Source organism: Natrix helvetica (assembly GCF_964273705.1).
Source record: "Natrix helvetica genome assembly, chromosome: 1".
NCBI classification, from domain to species: domain Eukaryota; kingdom Metazoa; phylum Chordata; class Lepidosauria; order Squamata; family Natricidae; genus Natrix; species Natrix helvetica.
The window spans coordinates 300,213,269-300,236,913 of record NC_138548.1 but is presented as its reverse complement, the minus strand read 5'-3'; the positions used below and the strand labels follow the sequence as shown (position 1 = coordinate 300,236,913).

At 42.8% G+C, this 23,645-nt stretch overlaps 1 protein-coding gene across 2 annotated transcripts in view; it reads right to left on the bottom strand.

Annotated features, from left to right (window-relative positions):
- The window catches only part of TWF2 (twinfilin actin binding protein 2), a 73,987-nt gene that overhangs the window by 21,095 nt on the left and 29,247 nt on the right, over positions 1 to 23,645 (bottom strand). Inside the window, exons 1-4 of one of the 2 annotated variants that reach the window (XM_081944412.1) lie at positions 21,102 to 21,264; positions 14,050 to 14,228; positions 12,009 to 12,104; positions 9,660 to 9,764 (exon numbers count right to left, since the gene is read on the bottom strand). In XM_081944412.1, the coding sequence (XP_081800538.1) occupies positions 9,660 to 9,764; positions 12,009 to 12,104; positions 14,050 to 14,228; positions 21,102 to 21,249 (528 nt within the window). In that variant the 5' untranslated portion in view covers positions 21,250 to 21,264. Of the gene's footprint in view, positions 1 to 9,659; positions 9,765 to 12,008; positions 12,105 to 14,049; positions 14,229 to 21,101; positions 21,265 to 23,645 lie in introns of those variants that run through there. The other variant, XM_081944411.1, reaches the window with a different exon arrangement.

The following is a 23,645-nucleotide window of genomic DNA, read 5'->3' as shown; positions in this document are numbered from 1 at the left end:
GAAACGTCCCTCTGTAGGGCGCGAAAGAGTTCCCTCCGTAGGGCAAGAAAAAGTCCCTTTAAAAAGGGTGCGAAAAGGCCCTCTAAGGACGCAAATTTTGAAGCGGGGAATACGAAGCGGCAAGCCCGGCTAGGACGAAGTGAGCCACACATCTGAGCTGGATCATGGGAAGCGGTAGCTCAAGGGCGGCCATGGAAACCCCCCTGGGGGAGCTGTTGGGGGTCCTGTCCACTATTAAAATCATCTTTCCAAGCAGCCTCCATGTCTCCAGTGTCTTTTTCCCCACTTGGAGCCGAACCCAGAAGGACATTTCTTTCAACAATAGTCCATAAGGGTATTGCAAGTGATCTGCGGGGAATGGGAAGAAATAATGTAGTCCTAGCTAAATCATTTTTCACATTAGGTAAATGTTCTCTCTTTCCCAAGGGCAACTTACTGCAGATAAATGAACTGTAATGAGTGCAATATGCTTACTGTTGAGAGTAATAAATCACTAGGATTTTATAAGGTTTATTCCCAATTTGTGTGATTGTCTTCAAAAAGTTTTAAGTCGATGGAATAGTCTCTATTTTTTTTTTTAAAAAGTTAGAAACTGCTCCTTACATTGTTCTGTGAAATCAGAAAACCTGGCAAATCTTTTAAATGCAATTGCTACGGTGTCTGGATGCAATCCGGCTCAACTAAGCCTGAGTTTAACACTAGTATTTGAGGCTATAATAAACATTTGACTAAAAGATAACTAGAGGGTCTCTAGTGATTGAGATGTAGAAGATGGATGGATGGATGGATGGATGGAAAGGAAAGAAGGATGGAAGGAAGGAAGAAACTCTTTAAGGCCTATAGGAAGTTAGTACCCATCCCTCTCCTAGAAGAATGAAATATCCTAGGAAATATTGAAAAGGCAGAATATTATATTTCCCAGGATAGGAAATGGAGAACCATGTTTTAGGCAGGAACCAGACTCACTCTTAACAGCCCCCACCTTTGTCAATGGGCCATTAAAATGCCTGAGACAGTCTATTCTGCACAACAAAGGTAGGATTAGCCTGCAACAGAAACTCACCACATGGCATCTAGGAACTCAACCAAGCTTGGGACTCAAAGGACACACAGACTACAAAGTTAGCTAAGACACCCCACCCCTGGGAGTGTGACAACAATTAGGATACATTTCTTGCACAGGAACAGGAAACAGAGAGGTGGAGCTGAACAGAGAGAATTAAAAACTCAGGAACTCTCAGCAAGCCCTTCTTTTTCTTTTTCTTCTTCACTCAACATCTGGAAGCATGTGATCACCTTTTTCCCCAGGACCTCAAACCATGTGGTCCTGTCCACCAATAAAATCATCTTTCCAAGCAGTCTCCATGTTTCCAGTGTCTTTTTCCCCACTTGGAACTGAACCCAGAAACTGAACATTTCTTCCAACAGGCCCCTAGAGCAGTCTGGAAGTCTGATGAAGCTAGCACCTATTACATCAGTGGCAAAGGTGTCACATCCCACAAGCGTAACATAATTTAATTACTGTATTTCCCTCAAGGAAATAGAAGAATAAGAAGTGCCAGAAAGCACACCATAGAAACACCAGCTTGTTTTATCCCACAAGGCAGAGGCAGAAAGCCATTTCAATCAAACCAAAATTAAAACAAATTTCAGATGGTGGTGGTGTTTACCAGCAGAATGGTCTCAAATGAGTTTGGACCTTGCTTTTTGTCATACTGGAGGAGCGGCAGAAAGTTTCAAGAGGACCTGCCAGTTGAGATGGACCCACCACTCCTTCCTGCACACTCGTTTTCCAGAAGCAGCAACATCTTCCTTGTCCTTTGGTTGGCTGACCGGCTGCTCTCTAAGCAACAGTCCAAGGGGATTGTCAGAGCAAAGCGTTGTGTTTGGGAAAGCAAACAGCACAGCCATCTTACAGTTTGCCCCTTGAAAAAAATGCACCTAGAGCAGGGGTGTCCAAACTTGGGAACTTTAAGACTTGTGGACTTCAACTCCCAGAATTCCCCAGCCAGCCATGCTGGCTGGGGAATTCTGGGAGTTGAAGTCCACAAGTCTTAAAGTTCCCAAGTTTGGACACCCCTGACCTAGAGTAACCAGCACCATGTAGTTGTGGCTCTGGCTGTAATCCTAACTGGCCATCTAATCCAGAGTGAGTTCTGTTGAGAAATGGCTGCTTTGACCTGGTTAACAGGAGGATTAGTCCAGAAAATGGAATGGAGCAAGGGAAGACTTTCTAATACACACTCTAGAGCAGGGGTCTCCAACCTTGGCGACTTTAAGCCTGGAGGACTTCAACTCCCAGAATTCCTCAGCCAGCTGACTGGGGAATTCTGGAAGTTGAAGTCCTCCAGGCTTAAAGTTGCCAAGGTTACAGACCCCTGCTCTAGAAGATCGGGCCTCGCTCTCAGGTCAGCAAAAAATCTTTCCTGATGGCTTAGGAAAGTTGTGGGCAGCACTAAGCTAAACTGCCAGAGCCTGTCTTAGTCAACCCTTAATTACAGTACTTCAGAGTAGCGCCCTAACAAGGAGAAATGGAAGTTGGCTATCCCAAACTGGCCTTAACTTTGACTTCTTCACATCCATAAGTATACAACGGTACTACACTAAAGTCCATGGTTTATACCCAACCATGCCTGGCTCCAGAGGCCCAAATCAGAGAAAGCAGACAATCACTTTAACGTGGTGTGGGGATTCACACTGATCCAATTGAGGGCAATTCTTACACATCAAAAGTGAGGGCGGAATGCAAAAACCTTGGCTGTCTATTCAGGCTTCGTGCGAGATAATCAATTTTCTGAGCCTCCTCTAAAATAAAACGGATGCCTCATCTGCTGCCAGTGAGACTGGATCACAAGCAGGGTGACCCAGAAATGGAGCCATAAACCGAAAGGGATTCTCTTCGCAAGCTGTCAGAATCGCTCAGCCACGCAGAAGTGGCGGTGGGAAGCTAAGCTCCAGGCCTGTCATATTTAAAGAAAGCTGCGGAATGGGAGGGAGGGGAGGAAGGGCTGGAGTGCTGCACACTCGGTTGGGGGCCCAAATAGGCTATTTGGCTGCACCTGATGTGTGCGGGTCTGATGGAAGGCTGATCTCTCTATAAAGACGCTTTGTTCTCCCTCACTAGTAATATTTAGGTTGACAGTTGGTACAGGCTAGTTCAACAGATTCAGATTACGGAAACACGTGAAAGAGATATTGCTTTTAGGCCCAGTGCCCAAAAAGGATTTGCACCCCCCTCCCCAAAGAGAAGCAGGCACGCTGCTCTCTAAGCTAGTATCTTTCTGAATGAATAACACTAGCTTTCCACCTGATCTCCAATGTGAACTTGTGCCAATATTCCAAGTTTAGGGTTTGGCAAGCAACCCACAAGGACGAGGCAGGAGTGAATTATTTGGAGAATTCAGAAATAAAGGTAAAGGTTCCCTTTGCACATATGTGCTAGTCATTCACGACTCTAGGGGGTAGTGCTCATCTCTGTTTCAAAGCCGAAGAGCCAGCGCTGTCTGAAGACGTCTCCGTGGTCATGTGGCTGGCATGACTAAACACCGAAGGCACACGGAACGCTGTTACCTTCCCACCAAAGGTGGTTCCTATTTTTCTACTTGCATTTTTACATGCTTTCGAACTGCTAGGTTGGCAGAAGCGGGGACAAGTAACAGGAGCTTACTCCATTACGCGGCACTAGGGATTCGAACCACCGAACTGCCGAACCTTTCTGATCGACAAGCTCAGCGTCTTAGCCACTGAGCCACCGCATCCCTACACGAACTCAGAAATAATAATGCTCAAATCCATCCCTGGCCTACTCCAGCCCCAATCAAAGTAGCACCCCCAAAACTTTTAAGTCCTTTCCAGTCTTGTTACAGGTAAGACTATGTTTCTTTCACTGCTATATGTCAATTTAAGAGTTTTTGCTTTGGGAAATTTGGTCAAAATGATGGGTTTTTTTAAACTTGAAAGAAAAGTATTTTTGTCCGAATGGACAGCTTTCCCTTATATTACTATTCTACCTCAGCCATTTCCAGTCTCTATATTTAAACAGGCCGATGCCTTTTGTACTTCAATCAACAAGCCCTCCTTCCATTTCTACACCCTTCACTTTCTCTCAAAGACAGCATAGCCAGCGTTGGTGGAAGGTAAAGGGAATAAACCTACTCAAGAGTATATGTTGCTTTGGAGGGGATAAGGGCCCAATTCAAATATATTGTATATCTTTTAGCTATATGGAATATTAGGTTCCCCCCCCCCCCATCCTTTCTCTCTCTCTTTTTTTTTTGTGTGTATTTAGATGTATATGTACTATGTTAGTATTATTTGCATTTAAAAATAAATAAATTAAAAAAAGACAGCATAGCCACGGTGACTTTAAAATCTTATTCCTATGGTTTACATCTGTGGGGACTCTCATACATAACACCAATCAATTGTTGCCAGAGTTATAAATTTACCACACAAACAACTGAGAGAAATTTCTTTCTGCTTGCTTTCAGAGTCATTCATCACCCGCTTCGGTCGGAGAGGAAAACCGCACAGAGTGCTTGGGCCAATAAATGCAAATGGAAACCCACAAGCAGCAATCTTGCCCTGGCTGCTAAATCATCTTCTGACTTGATAATCATGTGCCAGAGGGAGATGAAAGTCCTACAGTCAAGACCCGGCAGGTTAAACATTATTCAACTCAATGTACAAATCACATTAAGGAAGCAAATAAAACGCAATACTTCAAAAACTAATTCAGGAAATGACGGGAAAGAACACTATATGAGGCCTATGTTATTGTGCAATATTGGGAAAGTTCTATCAGGTGTGCCTTGTATGTACAGAATCTTCAAATCCATATGAACTACGGGTAGTCCCTGGTTAACAATGGTGATTGGATCTGGACTTCCATCACTAAGTATGTGGTCGTAAAGCACAACATCACATAACCGCAACACTAAGCAATGGCAGTCCTGGCACTTGAAGCGAGGACTGCAGGCAGCTTTCAAGCAAACTGATATAGTGCGAGGTGAGATACAAGTGCAATGGGACTGGGGATGGCTGCTGCAGGAACATTGCATTATCTCTCATCCCAACCTTCCCTGCCAGCTTTCCAAAAGCAAAGACAATGGGGAAGCCAGCAGGGAAGCTTGCAAGTTGCTCCAGTAAGTTACTCTCTCCCACAGGGCACAAATGCAGCGGGACAGGGGGCGGGTTGCAAATGGCAATCATGTAACAGCAGAACAATGCCAGAATTGTAAGTGCCAATCAGGTACCCAGATTATGATCATGTGACCATGGAGATGCTGCGATGGCTGGATCTTTGAGGACTGGCCGTGACTTCCACCCATTTGTTAACTCTAAACAGTCACTGAATGAGTGGTCATTAAATAAGGGCTACTTGTAATACTGTCCTATCCTTTTACCATGAATGTTTTGATTCAGATTTCTTACAGCTGCATTAGTTCAACTCTATACTCTTAATGTGGGATTACAACCTCCAGAACCAATGCATAACTATACTGGACACATTTTCTTCTGGGTGTTTCTTTATAGTGGTAGAATCTGGGTGTCCATTCCAGCCATTACTCTCATAGCTATGCATGCTGGGATCAATAGCCCAACATCAAATTGGGACAAAAAGATGGGTCTATTGTCCAAACCAAATGATGTTTCATCACACTTACGGATGGTGTCATTATGCACCTTGTGCAATTTCAAAATTGTTTTCATTCTTTTTCCTTTGCTTTATGGAGCAGCTGTCCTACAGATGAGGAAAGAAAAGTCTATTGATGGTCATGGCATAATGGCAGAGATATTGGACTAGGGCCAGATTAATGTTCCTCCTTAGCCACAGAAACTCTCTCTCTCTCTCTCTCTCAGCAAACTTTGTCTCATTGGATTACTCTTCTGAGGGATAAAATGAAGGCAGACTCCCATAGAAGTTAACTTGTGTTCTTGGAAGAAAGAGGGGATGTACATCTAACAAATGAATAACCATGTAAACAGCTGAATATTCAATAGCATGCAACCTATGCCGCCTGAGTAAACACAGGAAATCAGTACCTGTGCATTGTCCCTCCTTCATGGTAACCAGATCAAATGTTACTAAAGAATGGTAGCCAGACATTATTTCTGGAGGAAACCTGTTTCTTCAAGATTCAAGATAGTGGTACTTTGTAACTGGAAAGATAGGCTTTACCTATTCCTAACCACCAGTCATTTGAGTTGGGTGATGTACTTGAAATCAACCAATCACTGAAAACATGACTATTAAGAACAATATGGCTGCTCAAGTATTGCAGGTCACCTACTGGATAGCAACTGCCTTGGGAATGATAGCTACAAACTTTGACATTTCCCTCCATACAACTGTGGTCTGAATTATCCTCTGAGGTCTGTGTCTGTCTTGTTGGGTTGGTTCTGCAGCCCAACAAGAGAGACACAGACTTCAGAGGATAATCAGAACTGCAGAAAAAACAATTACTGCCAACCTGCCTTCCATTGAGGACCTGTCCACTCCACGAATCAAAAAGAGGGCTGTGAAAATATTTACAGACCCCTCGCATCCTGGACATAAATTGTTTCGACTCCTACCCTCAAAATGACACTGTAGAGCATTTGCACACCAAGACAACTAGACACAAGAACAGTTTTTCCCCAAACACCATCACTCTGCTAAACAAATAATTCCCTCACCACTGTCAAACCATTCACTAAGGCTGCATTACTATTAGTCTTCTCATCCTTCCTATCACCCACATCCTCCCATTTATGATTGCAGGACTGTAACTTTGTTGCTTGTATCCTTACGATTTATATTGATATTGATTGTTTCCTGATTGCTTCTTTGTACCCTATGACTATCATTAAGTGTTCTACCTTATGATTCTTGACGAATATATCTTGTCTTTTTATGTACACTGAGAGCATATGCACCAAAGACAAATTCCTTGTGTGTCCAATCACACTTGGCCAATAAGGTTTAAGGTTTAAGGTTTATTTAATTTATAGACCGCCCCCTCTCCCCGTAGGGACTCGGGGCGGTGTACAGACCATTCATAATCAAAACAACAGAAAATAACATAAGGCATAGGACAAAAACAACACACACACACACACTGTCTGTATATAAAACCCCAAAACAAATTTAAATAATTAAAAACAATTTTAAAACCCGTTTAAAACCCCAATATAAAATTTAAAAAGCCATCCAGGAAAGTTAGTAATAGATGTTAAATACAGTTACGATTATAATTATAATTAGGCCAGACCAGCTACTCGAAACAGGTGGGTCTTGAGTTTCTTGCGGAAGGAGCGGAGATCAGAGGTGGTTCTAATATCGGGGGGGAGGTCGTTCCAGAGGGTTGGGCCCATCACAGAGAAGGCCCTACTCCTAGGCACCGCCCGCCCGCACTGTTTAGCGGAAGGTACCCGGAGGAGGCCCTCTCTGTGAGAGCGGATTGGTCGCAGGGATGTTTGGGGTAGAATGCGATCCCGCAAATAACTAGGTCCTGAGCCATGGAGCGCTTTGAAGATGACGATCAACACCTTGAAACGCACCCGAAAGGTCACAGGTAGCCAGTGCAGCTCGCGCAGGAAAGGTGTTACATGGGAGTACCTAGTACTCCCCATAATAGCCCGCGCGGCTGCATTCTGGACCAGCTGGAGCTTTCGGGTGCATCTCAAGGGGAGCCCCATGTAGAGAGCGTTACAGTAATCAAGGCGAGAAGTCACTAGGGCATGGGTGACTATGCAAAGGGCGTCCCGCTCCAGTAAGGGACGCAATTGGCGCACCAGGCGAACCTGGTGGAACGCCCCCCTAGCCACGGCCGTCACATGATCATCTAGTGACAGCCGGGAGTCTAGGAGGACGCCCAAATTGCGTACCCTATCCACTGGGGGCAGTTGTTCCCCCCCAATGGCCAGAGATGGAACACATTGGCTAAAGCGGGGCGCCGGTAGCCACAGCCACTCCGTCTTGGAAGGGTTGAGTTTGAGTCTGTTGTCACCCATCCAGACCCGCATGGCTTCCAGACACCGGGACATCACCTCGACGGCTTCGTTGGGGTGGTTCGGGGTAGAAATGTACAACTGAGTGTCATCTGCATACAGATGGCACTCAACCCCGAATCCTCGAATAATCTCGCCCAGCGGTTTCATGTATGTGTTGAACAGGAGAGGGGAGAGGACCGACCCCTGTGGCACTCCACACGTGAGCGGCCTCAGGGTCGACCTCTGCTCTCCCGCCAACACACATTGCGTCCGACCGGAGAGGAAGGAGGAGAACCACCGCAAAACGGTGCCCCTCACCCCCATCCCCTCCAGACGACGCAATAGGATACCATGGTCGATGGTATCGAAAGCCGCTGAGAGGTCTAACAGGACTAAGATGGAGGAACAGCCCCCATCTTTCGCCCTCCAGAGATCATCCACCAACGCGACCAAAGCCGTCTCTGTGCTGTGACCGGGTCGGAAACCGGACTGGCGCGGGTCTAGATACGTAATTTCCTCCAGGTGTCGAGGGAACTGCTGCGCCACCACACTCTCAACAACCTTCGCTAAAAAGGGAAGGTTGGAGACAGGACGATAATTGGCTAACTCAACTGGGTCTAGGGAAGGCCTCTTAAGTAGGGGCCTCACCACCGCCTCTTTCAAGGCGGTTGGCAGGAACCCCTCCTCCAACGAGGCATTCACCAGACCCAGGAGCCAGTCACGTGTAACCTCCCAAGTTGCCAGTACAAGCCAGGAGGGGCACGGGTCCAATAAACATGTGGTGGCCCGCAGTCGCCCACGTAGCCTGTCCATATCCTCGGCGGCAACAGAGTCAAACTCCTCCCAAATAGGTACCTCAAGACTCGCCTCTGGTGTCTCCTCACAATCACTGAAGGGGACCCATTCGCTCCGGATCTGAGCGATTTTGTCCTGCAGATATTCCCCAAATTCCTCTGCCCTCCCCTGTAAAGGGGCTTCCCGCGACCTCTGTGAAAGGAGGGAGCGGGTCACCCGAAACAGGGCGGCAGGGCGGTTTTCTGCAGCCACAATAAGGGTGGCATAATATCGACGTTTAGCCACCCTCAGTGCCACAAGGTAGGTCCGTAAATTGGCTCTTACCTGTGTTCGGTCAGATTCGGCATGAGAGGATCTCCATCTGCTCTCTAGGCGTCTCTTGTGGCGCTTCATCACCCTCAGCTCCTCGGAAAACCAAGGGGCCAGGGTGGTTCGCTGCCACCGGAGAGGCCGCAAGGGCGCCACCCGGTCCAAGACCCCGGCCGCCGCACTGTTCCATTTTATTGTATTGATCAAGGGTGGAAAAGTGAAGAAATCATTCCCCCCCCCCCAAGAATCAATGAAACACAAAAGGAAAAGAGATGAGAAAAGAGATGGGGTGCATCAACCAGCATATTCCTCTATGTTAGAAGCCTTTCTGTTCCTTTTAAGCACCTTGAACTTCCCATTTTCCTAGCTGGATTGCTCAGCTCTTCCTTCCAAATGGAAAACGCGGACACTATTAAGGCTATCCGGCAGCCTCCAAAAGCAAACTTTTATTCTTAATGGCACCTGAATGGACTTTTAAATGACACTGTGACACTTTTACACACAAAGCCCCAAGGGAAAATTGTAAAATTGGAAAGAAAGAACTATAGCCTAATCAACAGCTCAGTTAACTTTCTTCTTACCTCATTGATGCGGATCTGCTGAAGCTCTTGTTCCGCTGCAGTCAGAGGAGCTGGAGCAGAGGAAGAAGACACATGCTTCTGGTAGCCACTGAGCGAGATGTCTTCCTGTGGCCCAACAGAAAAACAACCGCAGGAAAAGCATGAAACTGGTTCAAGGTAGAATACACGGTGCATTCATAAAATGGCTGCCTTCATTGGTTGGGTTAGCCACAAAGGTGCCAACCAATGCAAACTGGCAAAGTTATTCTTTACAACCTCCTAAAGACTTGTAAAACGTTGTCTATTACAGGGGCATCAAACTTGCATCGTCATGGTGGCGTCACGTGACGTATCGCGATTCTCCCTCCCCCCCCTTTGCTAAACCAGGCGTGGGTGTGGCTAGTGTGTGACGCATCCGGCCTGCAGGCCGCGAGTTTGACAACCCTGGTCTACTATCCCAGCTTTTTTGTTTGTTTGTTTGTTTGTTTAAGGGGTGCAGGGAAGAGCTCCAAAAAAAGGACTCAGGTGAAGCTTTATAATTTTTACTTTGTAAGAAGGAATTTGGGAGCTCTATGAGGTCCAAGAGGCCTTATCTGAAGTACAAATTATGTTTGTGGTTGGCGTTCTGTAACACACTAGTTTTCCTATTCATTTTTAGAAATTACAATATTTTTTAAAAACCAGATGGAAGTAGGGAGGCTGGGGAACACTAAAGGAAAGTCATTGCAAGTCATGGGTACCACTTAGGCTTGCATTATATAACGATCAATGAGCCATGACACGTTTCTCAACAGATCTTCTTAAATGAATCTCCACTTGCTGAGGTAATCTGAGGTGATTTGCCTTCAGCTGCCTCAAGATTGCCTTTATCCACTCAGGGTTGGGCCCTGACGTTGCCCAGACTGGAAGCTTTGGCTGACCCAAAACTGAGATGCCAAGTTGATTATGAGAGGAACGTGAAGAAATCATATTACAGTTGTGTTTATTGCACTACACTGGTGCTAACCCATTTCTGGATTAAATACCAATTGGTCATTACTTTAAAATTCTCTATGGTAAAAGAGATCTGTAAGAATATCACTATCAAGCTATTCCTCCATACTTCCTGAGACCACCTAAGAAAGTTCATCTTAAGGGTCTGGACTGGTGGTGACCCAAATATTATAAAGATGAATTTTAAGGTCCTTCTCTATTGCTGCTCTACATTGTTAAAAAGCATTCCCTTTAGAGTTGAGCAGTCCAACACATTTATTAGCTTTTTAAAAAGTCCTCAAAATGCATCTTTATGTCGTTTCACTGTCGATTGAACATTCACTTTATTAATTTTAAGAGTTTTAGTTCTTTTTATGGGTTTTAATGCTTTGATTTTACATTTGTTTTACAGTACTGTAAGCCACAAAGAGACTTCAGTGATCCAGAGGCCTATTAACTTCAGTAAATAAGCAATAACAAAAGAACTCGACTAGCTGGTGGATCTAGGATAGATGGTTGAGGATTTCACAAATCATATTGAATGACAAAGCTTTGCAGAGAGTCATCCAGAAGATTTCACTTATAGTACTGTATAATCTATTCTAATGTACTATCATTTGATGTGCAACACTGCCCCCTTCTGGCACTTTTAAAAAACGTTCCAGGTCTGTAAGCATTTTTGCTGGGTTTTCAGGACAACATGTAAAATGAGTTTAGCTAGTCAAATTTTATATTGGACAGAATACAAAGCATTTAGATAATCAATAACTACTAGTCAACAGCCAGACGTATGCCAATCCACAATATGAAACTCTCCCTTTCTTTTTATCTTGTTATTTGCATTTGGAGGAAAGAGAATAGAGCAGGGAAGGGCTTAATGCAATGCATGTATTCCAATTTCTACGTTTCCAATTTAGTGAATTAGTATAGTCAGCAAAGCAGTCTAAAGACTTTGGGACCAGGCTTCCTCTGAACTGAATGTTATAAACAAACAAAATAACAGAAAGGACAAAAGAAAAGCAGACTAGAGACAAGCAATCTTCCACAGGATATAAGTGCTCACCTCTGCTCTTATGGCACAAACAGATCACCTTGTGCATATCTTTATTTCATGTCAATGTCTCAAATCATGTACTCATTTTATCAGGATATGCTCAAACTGAGCGTAGGCTGCAAGGGTGAATCAGATAGGACTTCTTATGTATCTTCATATGGCAAAGCAGAAGACACAGCTCAAGTTCTTGTTTCTATGCAGTCAGAATCCTTGCAATCTTACAGCAAGCACTTCAAAATGAGTAGATGATAAATTCTAGTCTGGCTTTTAGAAGCAGGACTCCAAACCTCAATAGTTATGACTCTGATTGTTCTGATCTCAGTGGATACGACCAACTGCCATACCTTTACTGTCCCAAAGAGTTCATCCTTAATGTGTCCTCCTCCAAACTCTTTCTTTACCGTCGCTCGGGTTGCTGCGTAGAGCATCTTGAGTCTAACCTTTTTGTACAGAGAGAAAGAGAAGAGAATATTAACTATAGGAAGACATTCACGGCTGCTAACGATCAAAAGTCCAGTTCACAGTGGCTTAAAAAATAAGAGTTGCAGGATTATTTATGGTTCTGAAACCCATCAGAAAGGATCTTTCCATATTTGGAATTACAGGGTCTTTTAAACCCAACATTTATATCAAAATGAATCTGTTAGCTCCATCTTTCCCAGAAGCGCCTTCTGAATGTGTTGTTGCAACTCTCAGAATTCAGCACGGCCATGCTGAAAATGCTGAGATCTGAAATTCATTCTTTTCCCCAAGACTGACAAAAGCTATGCTAACTTTTGAATAATCGCAGATTGCTTAATCCATTATAACAAAACTATAAACATTAACAACTCTTGGTGACAAGGTTTGTAGTGCTCAATGTTGCCCTGTACATCTTTAGGACTGAATACTAATATAAATGGAAGGGAAGTATTTTTCTTTCACTCTGGACTTCATTAAATAAATAGGCCTTCGAGTCAGCTCCTGATGACTCCATGGAAGGTCCGTGTGGTTTTCTTCGCAGTTTAGCTGGCAACCTTGAGATTTCCCTGGTGATCTCTCTCCAAGTACTAATGAGGCCTGATTCCTTGATTCAGAGATTAGAGAAACCTGATTACATACTGCAACATACTTGGGCAAACTTCATTACTTCTCACAAAGAAGTAATCCAATTTCTTGGATGGACGGCACCATATTGTAGGCTTGTAAAACATGAGGCTGCATATGAACACCATTCCAAAGCTACTGCTGATCCAGAATGTAGCATGACAATAATGGGAAAAGAGGTCCCCTGCTATGTAAGCTGCACTGGTTACCAGCTGCCTTCAGATGCAATTCAAGCATAAAGCTCAGCTATTTGAGAAATTAACTGTGTCCTGCAAAATCTGCTTTCCTGTGCCCTCCAGGGGGCTTGGCTTGCTTCAGGTCCCATCAAGGTCGCCTAGTGGGCATTTTCTGTCACTGCACTTTCCTTTTGGAAAAATCATCTCCCAAAGATTTGCATGGCCTCCCCACTTACTCCTCCTCAACTCTTCTCTAAAAACCGGCTCTTCTCCCAAGCCTTCAGTTCAGATGACTGCAATTGTCCCTTTACCCCAGATTTAGAAGGGTTGTTTGAAAAGTTATTGTCATCTGGATATTGTTTTTGTGGAGTTGTTGCTCTTTTAATTTTGTGAAGCCACAAGTTATTAGAAGTTGGGTGGCCTTGAAATTTAATAGACAAATAATGTATTCTTTACCAACATAGTGACTTCTAGGTATGTTGGACTTTAATTTTCACAATCAGCTAGTAAGATTGGGTAAAACAGCTCACATTTGAATAGTTTCAAATTCAGGATGCCCCGTTTCAAAGTTGAAATCACATCGGAAACCATCTGCTTCAATTATCTTCCCAATGATCTGTTGGGCTCCCATTTTGAAGGAGCCTGCATTGAATGAGAAATACCTGTTCCACATTTGGAACAACTGCTTCTAAACCAAGCAGCTTTGCACCCGTGATTACCATGGTCAAACTCTATGCTGACTAGAGATTATGGGAATCATGAACACCTGGAAAATTCCTGGCTGGCAGTGAAGGAGCTAGAGATTAAACCAATATAAGGCACCTGTAACCACCAACCATTAGTGGTTTTGGATTGGAGAAAGGAAGTAGAGCAACCTCAATGCTTCTGAAGAGCACTTTGCATACCTTTTATCCTTCAGCTTACCATCTAAACCAGGGGTGTCCAAACTTGGGAACTTTAAGACTTGTGGACTTCAACTCCCAGAATTCCCCAGCCAGCTCTGGGAGTTGAAGTCCACAAGTCTTAAAGTTCCCAAGTTTGGACACCCCTGATCTAAACTAACTAGCAATAACCGGATGTTCTTGACCTGTATTCAGTCAATAGGAATAAGTTGAAAGCTTACAGGAGAGTTGTCAGGTGACCAGGATATGAAAAGCCACTCATAGCCCTGGGCGTTTTGGGTATCCAGGCGGTAAAGGATGTAGCATGGCTGCAGTTCATCTAACAGAGGAAGCACAAAGGAATCGTAGTCCTTATCCCAGCGCCGAGATGGTTCTTTGGAGGCTCCAAGCACCAACTGCTCTGGAAGTCAAGGTAGGGTGAGAGGAGAAAGAATTAATGAGTAAGCAAAGGAGCCATTGCATTTGACACATCTCTAGGCATCTGATCTTTATTTAGAATTAGGATGGGGAACCTAAAGCCACCCTCCCATCTGCCATAGACAATTTATTTAAAGGTGAAGAATGATGGGAGTCAACAATATTTATAGGGCAATAGATCTATCTTTATTCTGAGTAAAGGCTGGGACACTACAGATCCCAAGACAATGGGGGAATAGTTTACGTTTCTTGTTAGGACTGTGAAAATCTGGGGTTCCCTTCCTTGTGGTAGCCCGCAAAATTTTGAAACACGTTTCCTGTAGAGAAATGTTAAACCCACTTTTCCTGCATTTCATAAGATAATCAGACTGAGTCTTTATCTTGTGTGCATACACATGGATCAAAGCAATCCAATCTTTGTTACGATCATAGGCAGCGTTGTGTAAGTATCTTATTTTTTACTGTTAGTGTTCTGATTTAGTTTTGATTCTTGCTTTGATGTTATCGCTCAAAGGTTTGACTGGTTGGGAACAGAGCAGGGTTTGTTAGTCAAACGTACTGCCAGTTTTCTTGGCATAAAACTTTAATGTGCATGATAATGAAAAAAGAATGAGGTCGGCCAAGAGTACACTAGTTCAATGTACTTAACGAGATAGACGTTAAGGGAATGAATATAAAACAATCTGTCACTGCTCTGCCAACAGCTTTAGCCCCACAGCTCTGAGACTTTAATGTTCAGGTTGTGCCCTCGTGAAAATATGGACTTTCCCCTAAAGCTGCTAAGTCAACATGATGACACCACGGTTGGCTTTTGCCTTAAAATAGATACTGCCTCTGCTCTTGATAGAACCCAGCGGTTCCCCTCCTCAGTTGGTTCTTATATGTGTGAAGAAGAACAGTCTAAAGGACAAGAATGTGTATGGACATTGTCAGTCATCCAGGTCATGGTTGTCCCAAAGGTGCTTTTATTCCCCAAGAGGCAACTGGACTTTCTGGTTTTTCTTTGAAGACGTTTCGCTTCTCATCCAAGAAGCTTCTTCAGCTCAGAGCCGTTTACGGTATTACACCGTTTTCTAAGATGACAAGATTGAGCAGCATGCTTTAGGAAGCACCGTATCTTATGATAAGTCATTTTCCTATTTCTTCCTAATATACAGAAATTGATAATGAAGCCCAGAAGGTCAAAGAGCTTGCCAGAATAACTCCTACAGCTAACGCCACAGTGAGATGAAAGCAAGGAAAAGTTCTCAGAGTAATGGCCAATTTTTCCACTTTGTGAAACTCCGGGAGGCAGAACAATGCTTAGAAAAGGAACAAGAGGTTTTACTATAAATAAAGGAGTGCTTCTCCAACTTGGCAACCTTAAGATGTACAGACCATTCATTTAAAAAGTTGCCAAGTTGAAAAAACACATTTAAAGCATCCTTAGAGTTAATATAGAGCAGGGGTGTCAAATTCAAGGCCTGGGCCCAGATCCGGCCCGCAGGGTGCTTAGATTTGGCCCGCGGGGCTGCCCTGGAAATAGCGAAGGACCGTCCCACAGTGCTTCTGCTAGTGAAAACAGAGCTCGGGAGGGCTACACCTGGCCCTCCCGAACTCTGTTTTCACTGGCAGAGGGTTGCAGGAGGCCGTCCCAGCTGAAAACAGAGCCTGTTTTTGCTGGCAGAGTGCTTGGACGGCGCCCACTTCTGACACGAGTGACATCATGCTGGCTATGCCCACCCTGGCCACCAAGATAAACACAACCTGATGCGGCCCTCAATGAAATCAAGTTTGACACCCCTGATATAGAGCTTTCCCTGCTTATTCCATTTCTCCCTCGTGGATACAGTTTGACATGCTCCACTGACATTTTGCCGGGATGCTGACAGGTGATCCCTGGCAGCCCAGGATCTTCATAGGGACTAGCGGGGTGCTAGTGAAAGCATGCCCCCTCCGTGTTCCTGGGCACCTTTTTCCAGGGCCATTCTATATAGGCCCTGGGGGAGATGCATTAGCTCAAGCCAGGCTCTCTCTCTGTACCTGCTAGGCCAGGCTGAACAGCAGCTGACCAGGGGTGGCAGCAACATTTTCTCAACTCCACAAAGCTGTTCATTGCGTCAGAGCAATCAAACATATAATCCCTATAGTATGAAAAGGATAAATCCAGGAAAGTTGCGTCACATATTCAGAACAGAAAGGCTTGGTTTCAAGGCTCATCTGACAGTCACGTTAGGAGCAACTTCATTGCACTGTAGTGCAGGAATTCAAAAACAAATTCCGCCCTTGTAACTAAACAACCCAAAGGACGTAATGACCTGGGACAAACAAAAACAAACCCAAGATAATTCTATCTGCATACTTCATGTTTCCCCCCCCCAACGAAGGCTACAAAGAATTCAACTGGCAGTAAAAGTGCTTTAATCAAAATAGGGGGGGGAAACATGTTTCACTTACAATGCTTCTAAAAATTGTATTCAAGCTTTTCTCAAGGCTGTGATAAGAGATTCCCCCTCCCCCCCTTCCATTTAAACATGTCTGATTGTTGGAGAGGGCCTGGGCAAAAACTCTGCAGTTTTCTTGGCAAAGGTTTTGAGAAGTGGGTTGCTGTTGCCACCTTTCTAGGCTGAGAGAAAGGGACTAGCCCAAGGCGACCCAGCTGGTTTTGTGCTTAAAGCAGAATAATAGAATAACAGAGTTGGAAGGGACCTTGTAGGTCATCTAGTCCAACCGCCTGCTTCTCTGTACCCTTTCTAGAGTCTCAACATCTTTTTTTTATAGTTTTAAAACTCCTTGTACGCATTCTATATTCCATTTCCCCCAAGTATATTTCAAAATGTACAGACCTGGATGGCCCTCAAACATTCAGAGAAATGAAAAAAAAAATAATTCAGTAAAAAGTAATTTCAAATATACAATTTTCAAGTGATGATTCTTCACCTAGGCTGACACATCATGTAACATCATCATTACTTTTACCCATGTTTAAAACAAGACATAAAAATGCTAACTCCTAAATCATGATTTATAAAGTACAACAACATCTCACTAAATCACCTAAGATGTTATTGATGGCTTGAAATCCTCTCATCCTGAAAAGTAACAGTTATTCTATAAAGTTACTGTTTATTTGAGTTTATTATTACCCCCTTATTAGCCAATCCAATCGATGTAGGACTATATATTTAAAAAAACATAAACCATCTCTCTCTCTCTCTCTCTCTCTCACACACACACACACACAGACACACACTTCTCTAACAACCTCTTTTGAAGGGGCTCTTTGCCATCTTTTTCTTGGTAGTGTCTTGGTCGTGGACATAACTCTCTCCCTGATCTCTGCTCTTTTGGATCCCAGCTAAGAGCCCAATAGAAAAACTGCTGTTTGATTGACACCCAAGGCAGTCAAGGGTTTGTCATCTTCCCTGAGTCTTTGTGCCTCCTAGTTCCAGGTCGACATTCAGGGCTCAGAACCCCGGACAGCATCTTGGAGTTTGGGGGAGCTCGGTGAATTTTTTAAAAAGAGGATTCGGGTTAATGTCATGATTCCAATAATACCTCCAATGAAAGAAGACTCAGAGGCTTGAGTTTCTTCAAAGTTCCATTTTATTAGAGATGCCATATTGGCACATCTGGGAAAACCCAAATCTGAAAGCTTCCAGATTTCCCCCAATCAAATAAAAATTCAAGACCCTTCCCCAACACTCACATGTCCATCACATGGTCCAATCAGGCACCGTCCCAACTGGAGATGCCTCCCAGTCACACCACTCAAGGTGCAGGGCAAAATGTCCTTGACTCTCTGAGAAAGGAATGTTATTTTGACTATATATCTCCCATACTCTTTGTAATCCCCCCCCTCACATTTTCCCACAGCATTAAATGTGGCAGGCCTGAAGGCCCAATGGAAAAGATGGCTTCCAGGCCTGACAGGGTTATTTTTACAATCTTTGCTTCTCCTATCTTATTTGCTCTTTTTGTTTGTTTGTTCTCTTTTGCCCTTTTTCTTCTTTTCCTTTGTTCCTTTTTTTACCTAGCCATCTTTTGAATCTCAAGTGCTGACAAGTTCCTTCTTCAAGGTAGCCTCAGGTGCCTGCTTTAAAAGGTCCTGTCCCTCCTCTTCCCACACCTATATGCAAATCATGTCAAGTAATTTTGCTGTCTGAAGCCAGCTGGCTTCCTTTCCAGGAGTGGCAAGGGGGCGGAAGGAAGGAATAAATATGGAAAACACTAGGTGTACTGAACCACCAAGGATATGAATATGAAGCAGGTGCCCTCTGAAGAGCCAGACATAGAACCCTAAGGGCATCTAGACTGCTTTACAATTGTGACATCTTGTTTTTTCTGTTTTGCTAGCACACCTTTGGAGCAAATCCATAGATGTTATTATCCTACCCTTGATGTGCAACTCTTAATTATTTCAAAGGACACTGAATAATCACAGAAAGCCATCTAGGTAAGCTGCATTTGGTAGGTCTGAGCCCAGCTAAATTAGTTCTCTGGAAGCCAGATTCCCACATTCAGATTTTCTTATAATCTCTCTCCTTCATCTCTCTCCAGCAATGAGTTAGTTATGTGGTCTCACACACACACATGCAGAAAGAGCAGCCTAAGATCACAGAAAGGTTTGCAACTATTATTCACTAGAGTGCATTATTTACTGAAGATATTTTAGCTGTCACTTACGTTACTTTAGGATTGGAAATCAGCAAGTAACATGAATTCCCAAACAAATAAACACTGACAATGAAGTAGAAACTTTTTTTGTAAGCTATTATGACTTCTTCCACCTTAGCAACTGAGTCTTAACTTTCTGACCTATTTCCATTAGCATTAACGTAATAGCAGAGTGAGTCAACAAAAGGAAAAAAAAATCTATTTGTTTATCCAATTTCTACACTGCCTATGTTATTAAGTGACTCTGGGCAGTTTACAAATATGGCCAAATCTCAGAATGGCCAGTAAAAGAACAACTGTGTTCCAACACTAAAGCTCTACAAACATAAGATTTGTGCTTTGAAATTCAAATAGTTGTTTTCCAATCCTGCTGCTCAATGCAGCAAAATTTCAGAATATACAAGCATAGCAAATGTGCAGGGAAGACAGTGTGTCAAGATGAGACATTATGTTAGATTGGATCCTTTGTGGTCCTTATCTCTTTAGATAGGGTTTAAGAAATTGCAAAAATAAGTTTTTCTCTTATTTACTTGCACATGTTTATTCTACTCCAAATTTATCAACTCCGTGCCTTTTTTAAATAAGTACTGCATTTGAACAGAGTTGTATGTATGTATGTATGTATGTATGTATGTACGTATGTACGTACGTACATACATACATACATACATACATACATACATAAACAGTCGTGAGAAAATAAATACAGCTAAGAGGCAAAGCCTTAAAACAACAATGCTCAACATACTGCAACTACCCTGTAAAAACTTTAAAGCAGGGGAAATGGCACATTCTTTGATAATCCACTGCCAATGTCAACATATGAAAAGAGTTTGTTGGGAGAATAGCAGTTCAAATTTCTTCTTAGTGAGTCAAGATTTTGCAAATTTTTTGGCAACAATTCAATCAAAAAGTCATTTTGTCTCCATTTGGTCTTCTTTCGACTGGGATATTATAGCCACAGAAACAAAATAAACACCTAGGTTCCAGGCAGTAATACTGTTCCTAATATAAGCTATGATTTATTAGCTTCTCTTTATTGACCACTAATTACTATTTGGTACCACTGTAAGTGCAGTTGGGTCTGTCCCAAGTCCTCCTCCTGATTTTATAGAACGGTCCATAAAGTTTCTTTGGCAGCTACATGGAAGTGGTTTGCCAGTGTCTTCCTTTCCCTTAAGAGGTTTTCTTAGCCATTCCTGTAGGCCTGCAACCCCAAAGAGCTTCCCAACCAATCGGGCTCAAACCTTGCTTAGCTTTCAATTTCAAAACCCAAATTGCTCGGATCATTATCAGTTGAGAGAGGTGGTTGAGACATTTGAAAAGCAGAAGCACAGACAGAAAAGCGCTATAATTTAACATAGGCTTGTTGCTTGCCCTTTTGGTTTGTGTTATAATTCAGTTTGAGTGGTAGGAAGTATGCTGCATTTCTAACTTGTGAATCAGTTCTATATACAAGTGGCCCTTGTTTAGTGACTGCCTTGCTAAGCGACTTTTTGCAATTAGGAAAGGAAGAAATGGTTTTGCAACCAGTACTCAAATTTGTCATTTCACAGGTTCCTAAAACAAAGGAAGGTGAAGTAAGAGAATAAAACCAGGAAGTTTCATTTAGCGACTGCTTAACTTAATAACCAAGTTGCCAGTCTGAATTGTGTTTGCCAAACGAGGACTACCTGTAACTTAGTCTTGATTTAGCTCTACAAATGTCATCTTTTGGCATATGAATTCAGTAACCCCCCCCCCCCCCAAGAGGCATTGCCTGTGTTTCTTTACAGCTCCTCTCCAACTGACAAGGATGAGGTATGTTCAGCCCTTGCATCATCATATAAAAATTAGAGGTAAATGTGACCCATCAGGGAAGGGCCTTAATCAACAGAATGGTCCTATTTCCTATACATCAGAGAGACTTCTCAAGTCACAGCACAGATACTAGACAAAATCTCTAGTTTGTACACAGACTGTCCTGGCCTAGTAAAGTTTGATGTACAGTTCAGCCACTGATGATGTATATGGAACCTGTTTGTTCTTCCTATTGCTATTCTTCAACTAGTTTATAGCCCAGCCTTTTCCTTAAAGGTCTATAAGCCATTTATTAACCAGGGGCGATGATGCTTAGCTTCTTTGTTGGTACCAAGTAAAAGCAATTTATAAAGGCAAGAAAATCCTTCCCCCAAGGAATTTGCAGAGTCTCCTTCCTTACCTGGGAAGTCCTTCCTTACCCTCTGGAAGTCCAAGTCTAACTTGGGATTGTTCCAGCACCAGAGCGATGTGCTAAACTGAAGTTTATTGTTAAAGGTAAACAGAGTAAAGGAAGCCTGTAGGGCAGATTTCAGAATCTCACAAGGCATATATAGAACTACACAACTGAATGCATTCGTCTGACATATAAACAAACAAAGCATTTATTCCCATTTTTAGATTTATCTGACTTCACATTTCTGCTTCGGCCACAAAACGCAAGCTGTCATGGGTTCTTTTACATATACCCAGGTCAGTGGGCTCCAAAACCCCACAAAGACAACACAACCTCACCTGGCCCCTAGGCAACACATCCACAAGTACTCAAAGCTAGTACTCACTATTTACTATACCACTCTTCCCCAATTCTATTGCAACTCCTGTTCCTCTATTCCTGTTCTCTACTGGAGAACAATCATTTTTGGATTTGCTTTAGGCTGTTCTATTTTTCTACACAAACCACTTTCCCTCCCACACCAACACTCGCAGCTACCTCTCTGCACAACTTTTTCAGCCACCAGTTGTTGGGTTGGCTGAGGAGAAGTCTTAAAGGGAGAGGGCACCCGTAGTCCAGGTGCTGCTCATTTTGCAGGCATCCTGTCCTTTCACAAAAGCCAAGAAATCAGCTGAAGGCATGTGTGCTACTAGTCAAGCATATGCAGTAGAATGCTGTCTTACGTGACCGATGCTGTTCAGCTATCGTTTTTCCAAGAGGAAAAATACTTAAGTTTTGAATGTAAAGGAACTCTTCCTTCCTGCACAGAAGAGAGAGTTCAATCCCTCTTCAAAACGAAAAAAAGAGAACTGTGCAGAAAGCTTCATGGGCTGAACTTACAGGCCATTAAGAGGTTAAGCAAATGAAGGCTAGATCCAAACTTGCTCCCTTCATCCAGACCAAATGAACTACAATCGTTCAATTAAAAAGAATTGTGAAACAGGACTGTTCAGCTAGGGAAGTTCTTTCCAGAGAGTTTGGAGTCTCTCTTTTATTATCACTTTAGATAAGTTCTAGGGTCCTTACCTGCAGGGATTATATTTGTTACATGGTCTTATAGCTCCTTTCACAACCAGCACAGCTCTCTCCTGACACTACGCTCACCACAAGATAGCCCTATATAGCCCTAAGTATTTCCCACTCCTTTCTCCTTTAAAAGGAAACACCCCTATTTCTCACCGTTCAAGCATTCTGAGGAATGGAGAGCAGCCAACTCCATCTAAGTCCTGAACCAAGTCCTTGAAATCAATGATGACTCTGGTGACTCATTTCAGGCTACAGATTACAGTTACTTCTTGCTTAATTTGGTGCAAGTCTTTGCAATCTTTGAGCCATAGATAAAATTTGTTTCTGTACCAGTAGACACACCTTAACCTTGAGGTTTAGAGAAGAGGAAATAATTTCTGTTTTCAAAACAGAGGTGTAAAACTAATATTATTAAAATCATGGAGGGGGAAAAAGAAACTTTAAACCATCCTATTATGTATTGCAATGATGAAGGGACTCTGATAGAACTGCCAATATCAGTTATTCTAACTATATCACGTATATTCTATACCGAGATGCAAAATTAAGTCCAATTTCAGTAATGTAGTTCTTCTCCATTCCAGTCAGCTCCATATACTCCCTCTTCCCCAAAAAGCTAAATGCTTTTCTAACATCTACGGTATAATATACTAGCTATAAAGTGAACCAACAGAGTGGGATTAAATGTAGAATGAATGTCCAGAGATCTCAGTTTATTTCACATTTTCTATCTTTGATGATGGTCAAGCTTTAAGTAACTACACATGGAATGTCCATGTTTAGGCCACTTATGGATTATTCTTAAGAGATGTTCCAGGCATTCATTACCGGTATTTAATTTCTCTGCAAGAACAAATGGGGTTCTATTAAGAACCAGCAGTCTATCCATCTTCCACATCCCTTAGATCTGGGACAACTATTCCTATAAAACCATTTAGCTTCTATGATTGTGGGACAATGTTAGAGGCTGTGTAAAGCTTTGGAAGAGAGTGCACTGGCCTACCATATCCCTGCCGATTCCAGATAATATGTCTCAACATTTAGAGAAAGCTTGTTTTATTGCTTGACTGACCATGTCTGGAAAGCCAGAAAACTTCCAAGCTTCCCCTTTTTCAACAAAGGCACCTACAGATGGTGATCCTTGCAGGCAATATTATTTTAACCCCAATTATTCAGATGCACCTGATATTTGACCTTTTCCAATTTCTATGTTTTTTTTTAAAAAAATTCAATTTTATTGTACTTCCTTTTTAAAAATCTAAAAATTTTCTTCAGAAGCACAAGTAATCATTACTTGAGGACAAGAATCTCTCTGAAACAAAAGAAAATACTTTGGACAAATGACAACTTTAATTAAACTTTAAAAAAAATGAAAAAGGAAACCATTTATGTAACCTAGCTTTGTCTTGCCAATTTTTGCTCTTGTTTAGAAGAAATGCTTCTGAGGGCACATGTACCCCATGAACAATCTGCTGTCAGAAGAAG